The following is a 7,032-nucleotide window of genomic DNA, read 5'->3' as shown; positions in this document are numbered from 1 at the left end:
AACTCTGGTCCACCTAAAAACCTCGGTCTCAGTTTGGTTGATGTGAACTTTGGTGCCAAACGGATTAAAGACCCCTCCAAAGGGAGTGGCACTGGGCATTCTGGGTAAATACAATCAAAACAAACGCAAGAGTCTATCGCTAGTGGGAGAAATAGAAGGAAGTTGTGCTCAGTGTCTTCTTTGTGTCATTTTCTTCAGTGGTTCTTGGTGCAGCGCCACCACAGGCAAAGAGGTGAACATGTTTTTCAATTAGCTTGGATCATTTGGCACCAAATCTAACAGACTATCAGCTGTGAAAAGTTAAGAACTGCTTATTTATGAATTTTTTTTTTTTGACTGTTTGTTTTCTTTCGTAGTGACTGTGCTAAGAGGCACACGCAACCGGTGTGGCAGGTCACCTAGAACAAACAACAGCTGCAGCTATCGGGGGAAGAACGAGAAGAAGTCCTAGTGTCGGTATCAGGAGATGGCAGGATTACCAAGTGGCTCATCCTGCACAATGATTTCAACTGCGTAGGTAATAAACCCCACAGACTACAGGCTCAAAGCACGGGAGTGTAATCTTTACTATCTAAGCTTTGTTTTGTCAGTGCAATCTTTTTGTTATGTAAAGTAGCCACATAATACAGCATTGACAATGTTCTATTATCCAAATTTACCCTTTCATTTCTATGAAAAATCAGTGCATTGAATGGAAATCAAGTCTATCAAGCAGGAAGCGTCTTGTTTCTGCTGTGTGAGAATATATCACCGCTGCCCCTAAGTGTTATGGAGAGGAACTGCCCCTGCTGTGCCTGACCGCGTTTCCATTGACCACAGCATCGCGCACATCAGAACGGAAACATGCCAATTTTTTGATACATTTTTCCGTTGGTGGTATCGAAATGTTCATGTAGCACAAACCTGCGATGGAAGTGCTTTTTTTGCATCACGCGAGTCACGTGATTAACAACCGGATGTTAATACGGGGAGAAAAGAAGAAGAGGAGGACAACAGGAAGTGGTAGGAGGATGATGGCACGGCATGTTTGTTAATGACATGAGCAAACATACTCACATGAGACTTTAACTGTGTTTTGAATTTAATTGAAACGCAGCAATTTTGAAATTGTGTTTCTTCCAACGTTAGCGGAATGTAGAAAACGTTTTGCAAACATTTCCGATGGAAACTCAGCTATTGGTTATGAACGAGCTCAGAAGCGCCTCATCTTTGCAGATTTTTGATGGGTATGTTTTTTAAAAGAGGCTAAATACAGTAAAAATGCAAACTGTGTAAGACACAATCATCTACTTTTTCATGAATACCTGAGAAAATATATTTAAAAAAAACACCAAAACCTCATGGAATGCAGATTTACCGATAAAGCCCAGCTCTGTTTTAATGATCATAACATGGATATTTTTGTTTTCTTTAAAAAATAAAAAAATGCATCTTTTCCCAGACTTGATGATCTTGAAAAGATCATCAGGTCAAGGTCGTAAACAGAGCATCGGAGGAGGTCGTAAACAGAGCATCGGAGGAGGTCGTAAACAGAGCATCGGAGGAGGTCGTAAACAGAGCATCGGAGGAGGCCAGTCGAAGACTGAAAATGTGCTGCTTCCACTGACCACTGTTCTTTGCATTGACTTCCATCCAGACGTAAGTTTACTCAAGAAAATGAGCAAAAATCATTTATTTACTGTGCTGCTGTAGTATTATCGAGGGGCCAAAGTGCTACAATCTGATGAATAAGCGAGAGAAAGTTTTATTTAATTCAGAAAATAAGCTAATCCATTTGTCTGAAATTATCATCAGTACACGTTACTTACTTCATTAAAACAGGACCACTGCTGCACTAAACAACAGAATTTGCTTAAATAAATAAATCTTTTCATTTAATGCATGTTGATTACATGCTTAGCACATTATACTAAGTAGTGTATATTTATTTAAAGCTTTTATCACACATTTTACAAATAATAAATGTATTCATTTATTGAACTGTGTCACTTAATTCATCCATACCTGTTTTTTTGTGCAAACAATACAGACTTTCCTTTCTTTATCAAACTCCATCTCTCTTTAATCATCAGAACTAATATTACAGCTTAAACTCAGTGTTCATTTATCTGTCTCCTATTTTTATGTTAATAAAAATCTTAAACTCTTTTCCACATGGCGCTGCAGGACACTGGGATCTATGTGATCGGAACGTGGGACGGCAGCATGCACAAGTGCTCTCTGTCCAACAGCGATCATTTTCTGGACACATACTGTAAACACCCTGTAAGTTTATACTGACCTCTATTTAAAAGGTAAACGTCGTAATATCTTCATTTTCTGTTCTGTGACTTTTGTACATGCGGTTAGTCCAGGATTTCCTCTTGAGGGTTTATGTTTGTTTGTTTTTTATTCCATTTATTTACAAGCAGAAAACTAGCTACAGTGGCTGCTTGTGTTAGTAGAGTTTTGCTGTATAGCAATGAGTCAGAATTCTCAGATTAAAATCAGAATTTTGAGACTAAACTCAGAATTCTGACTTTAATTGAAAAGTTTCTGAGTTTAATCTAAAAACATTCTGATTTAATCTCAAAAATTCAGATTTAACCTCAAAATGTTGGCTTTTGTTTCAAAATTTCTAACTTCAGTCTCAAAATTATGTTTTTAATCTCAGAAATTCTGACTTTAATTTCAAAATTTTTGACTTTGGTCTCAAAATTCAGCCTTTAAATTCAGAATTTTTAGTTCAGCGTAAGAATTCATTTTCTTCTTTTTTTCAGCTGCCCGAATCCTTTTCCGTAAATATGTGACTTTTTCTCTTTTAAAAAGATTTAGCTCCATTTTGAGTCTGTGTAGCTAAACAGCAAAACAAAAAAAATTCCAGGCTTGTGGATGCGTAAATGTGTGTGTGTGTGTGTGTGTGTGTTTATATATATATATATATATATACACACAATGTTGCTCACTTATTCCTGTCTCCTGCAGTCCCCAGTGACGCATATCGAGTGGTCGCCTATTTATTCAGACGTGTTCCTGAGCACCTCTTCAGACGGGACGATTCAGCTGTGGAAGGTGGACACGCTGAACCCCAAAATGAGCTTCACGTCGGTGCAGAGCATAGTGGACAGCGTCAAGTGGTCCCCAAACTGCGGCACGGTGTTTGCAGCCATCTACAGGCACCGTGTGGAGGTCTGGGACCTCTGCCAAAGCATGTGAGTCACTCCGGCGTTCCCCTGGGCTGCGTGTTCGGTTCTGTTTCAAGCCGATTTGCAGCCAGACAGTGACAAAGCAAACCCTTTTCATCTAGCATGCGGCCCACTTTGGTACACCACGCCGAGCCCGGCGTGACGCTGTCGTCCTTGCTGTTTGCCAAAGGCTCAGACAGCATTTTGGTTGGGGACAGTCGGGGTGAGGTGACTGTGTACAAACTCAAAAACTTCAGAGTCGGGAAACCAAAAAAGGTAAAGTGCTTTCATTGCCAAACGTTCTCTTTGTTTAGACTGCCCCCCAAAAAAACATTTAAGATAAGACAGGGACCAGATGATGTCTCTCTTTCAGGTGTGCGATCTGTATGAGGTCATGGCATCTGTCGGCGGGTACGTTGACTGAAGAACCGCCAAGTAGAAACGGAATCTAGTTATTACTTCAAATATGTGGCGTTTGTTGTCATTGAAAGACAGGCTTTTCTTATTAAAACTTACAGAGGTTTGTGTTGTCAAATGTTAAATTGAAGATAAAAAGGCACAAAATAAACAGATCATTTAACAGTTTCACAAAGTGTTTCATGTCTTCATTTGCAAACCAGCAAACTAGTGGGAAAACTTGCAACTCAAGAGAATTTAATAATTTGTTGGATTAGTTTTAGCCTAAAATGTATTTGTAAACACCAGGCAAACCTTTAAATCAGTTTAATTCAGTGGATTTATGTCACATCAATTCACAACAAATGTAATGTCACGGCACAAAATCATCCAGCTCAAATTTGCTGGAAAAAACTTGGAAATTAAAAAAAATAAATAAATTTCAAAAATTGTTTTTTCCTCCAACTCCTCAACTTAATCTCACAATGTCTGAACTTTTTCAAGCCAATTGTTGACTGTTCAAGCTCAGAAATGTCCTTTTTTCAAATGGAAAACTTCTGAGATTAACCTCAACATTTCTGAGTTGTTTTTTTCTTAGAACATTAGGACAAAGTATCCAAAAATTAATCTAAAATTCTTTTAAGGTTTTTCCAGAAAACCTTCCCCTTTTCAAACTTAGAAATGTCCTTGTTTTTTTCTTAAACATTTCTGAGATCTCAAAATTGCTGAGTTTTTTCTAAAACATTTCGAACTGTCCAAACTCAGAAATGACCTTGCTTTTTCTGAAAATTAATCTCAAAATTTCTGAGGTTTTTGGCAGAAATTTATCCTTCCTTCTTTTCTTCAATGGCCCTGACATGCTGTCTTGTACAAATTTATAATATTATTTCTTGACCTGTATCGAGGACCGCGCATCATCATGGCGCCTATTTGCTCCACCGAGTGGCCCTGACGGCAGACGGCACACGATGTTTACATCCAGAGGAACAATCTGTGAAAACCACGTGACCATTGCCTCATCACCCCCTCCCCTCCACTCCCTCCTCCGCCTCCCATCATCCTCTTCTACAGCACGGAGACAGCAGCGGTGTCTGTGCGCCTTTAAGAGCCGCATATCCTGCTTCCCCTCTGCGCTCTGATTCTCCATCGCCGCTCCGTGAGGCCGACCGGGACATTATCAGCAGAAAAGCCACGGAGATGTCCTCCAGCTCGGCGTTCAACGAAGAGAAGGGGGGCTCCTCCAGCGTCAGGGAGCCCGAATATGGCCACAATCCGGCCAGTGGTGGGATCTTCTCCTCGGATCTCCTCGGCTTGAGGCGGGTTACCGGAGCGGCTGTCGGGCTTTCAGCTTAAGCCACGGGGGGTGCACAGACAGAAAGTACATGTGTAGTTTGAGAACATGTGCTTTAAAGTTAAAAAAAAAAAAAGGAGGGAAAAAGAAACAGCAGGCAGAAGTTTTGTAACCCAGAGGCCCGTGTAGGAGCGAGCGGCTTCTGCGGCTCCTGCCGCTGAATGTGACGGTGATTTGAGCCGCTCGGCCGGTTTTGGTGGTGTAAAATTAGAGGAATAAAATATTTGTTTTCCTCTTGTGTCCCGAATTCAGGGTTCCTCATGTACAAAGTTGAAATCACACAGAGAACAACCAGTCGCCATTCAACTTCAGACATATCTAGAGTTTTATTCAGACAATTAAATGCATAGAAAAACAGATCAGCATCACACTCAAACCATCAAGAAGTCCAAACCATAAAACAGAGATTAATTACCTGAGAAAAGTAGAAAAATGAACAAAATACAAAAATAAGAGAAAAAGCAAAGGGGCCTTTGGGAACAAAGCAATTTGACTTGTTTCTGTGAAGTGGAGGTTTTTATTAAGAGGTGTAGTCCTAATTTTAATATATGCATTGAAGTTGTGTCCTCTCCTTCTAAACCTCTAAGCAGTTTCAAATTACCTAGATGGGATGGTCTAAATGATTTTGTCAACTTCTTTGAGATCTATTCAAAACCAAAGATGAAGAGAGAGAAAGAGCAAAGGTCCAGAGTGAGTAAAAGTCAGAGAGAGCAAAGGTCATTCTCAAACAGGATTTTCTCATGTCGGTTACATCTGGAATCTCTCCTGTTTCTCCCTTTCTAAACATTTGAACAAAGACCCTATTTGTCAGAAAGAGATGTATTTTTTACCTAGACCTCATTTTGTTTTTCTCCAGGTTTTAAGTGTCTACCTTACCCCTAGAAAATCACCAAAGAATTTGACTGTGAACAAACAGAACTTGTCTTTTACATCCTGTTTTTTATCTGAACTGCCAAGCATCTGTTTCCTTTTCTGAGCGATTTATTGAAAAACAGATTCCTGCATTAAACCTAAAGTAACATATAGGCAATTTGGAACCCAATGTTCTAATTTTAAAACGCTGATGATTTTATATAATATTTTACATATGGTTAAGTTTAAAAACTAGCATATTTTAATTTTATTTTCCTAACAGTGGCTAGTTTCCTTTGAATCTTTGTCCCCTCGCTTGTCTGCTTCTAAAACAAAGAACTCGGCGTTGGTTTGATTCAGTGTTAAGTTTTACAGAGGCGGGATGCTGGAGGCCCGTCAGAGGGGATGTGAGATCAGGCCTCAGCTATTCAGCACCACCCCTGCTGGACAGCGGCAGCAGCTCAACATTCGACCTCTGGCACAAATGGTATTTGTGCCACTTTGTGAAGTGGCACAAATACCACACTTCTTTACAGGCTGGAAACGAGTTTAAAGCCACACAAACCCCCCTCTTAAAAATATATATATATATATATATATATAAAAATCATTATTTATTTGTGCCTTTATTAATCTTTATTTATTAGTGTTTGTATAGTTATATAAATATATATTGATATTACTAAATAATTTNTTAAATAAATTATGAACGGCTGTGTGCTTTGTAATATGCTCTTCATACATCGATATCAGAATATTCCATTCCTATTCTATTGTTATAGCCACTAAGCATATTTAAATATGATGAACTATGTATTAAAAATACAATTGTTTATAAATGTTGCTTTGATAGCTGTTTGAATATGGTTTCCAGTAACAAAGTGTGTTATGATCGATTAAATGCGCTGATACGTCATTGTGCCTGCTAAACACATAACGCTGAGTGGAGGACCGCTCCAAGATGGCCGCCCTAAATCTCGTCAGCGACAATAGGCGAGAGCGGTCCATGAGGCGTCTATCCTTATATTATGTCTATGACAAGGCCTGTCCGAATTCAAAGACTCCTTCAAATGCGTCCTTCTTTTCCCCAGATTTGAAGGATGGGTCCGGTGTATCCTTCACGGCCCACGATATCCCATAATTCATTGCGGGTTCCAACTGGGCGTTCAGGCAGAGCGTCAATGGCGGTGAATAGCGACAAATTATTTAGCTTTATAACACTTTAAATGACACAACGTGATTTGGTACAACATTTTTAGGCGAGAATGT

General features: G+C 39.5%; 1 protein-coding gene across 1 annotated transcript in view; it reads left to right on the top strand.

Annotated features, from left to right (window-relative positions):
• LOC106937265 (WD repeat-containing protein 78-like) overlaps window positions 1–3,752 on the top strand; it is an 18,416-nt gene extending 14,664 nt beyond the window's left edge. The window contains exons 13-18 of the mRNA XM_015018677.1: window positions 1,442–1,468; window positions 1,547–1,638; window positions 2,167–2,265; window positions 2,965–3,191; window positions 3,287–3,440; window positions 3,538–3,752. Coding sequence (XP_014874163.1) covers window positions 1,442–1,468; window positions 1,547–1,638; window positions 2,167–2,265; window positions 2,965–3,191; window positions 3,287–3,440; window positions 3,538–3,588 — 650 coding nt within the window. The 3' untranslated portion in view covers window positions 3,589–3,752. The remainder of the gene's footprint in view (window positions 1–1,441; window positions 1,469–1,546; window positions 1,639–2,166; window positions 2,266–2,964; window positions 3,192–3,286; window positions 3,441–3,537) is intronic.
• Window positions 3,753–7,032: the final 3,280 nt, after the last annotated feature.

The sequence above is a fragment of the Poecilia latipinna genome, unplaced genomic scaffold (assembly GCF_001443285.1).
Source record: "Poecilia latipinna isolate Pla-1442-1.1 unplaced genomic scaffold, P_latipinna-1.0 Scaffold2307, whole genome shotgun sequence".
NCBI lineage: Eukaryota > Metazoa > Chordata > Actinopteri > Cyprinodontiformes > Poeciliidae > Poecilia > Poecilia latipinna.
Note: the sequence above shows the minus strand (reverse complement) of the source record. Positions and strands in the feature narration are given on the sequence as shown.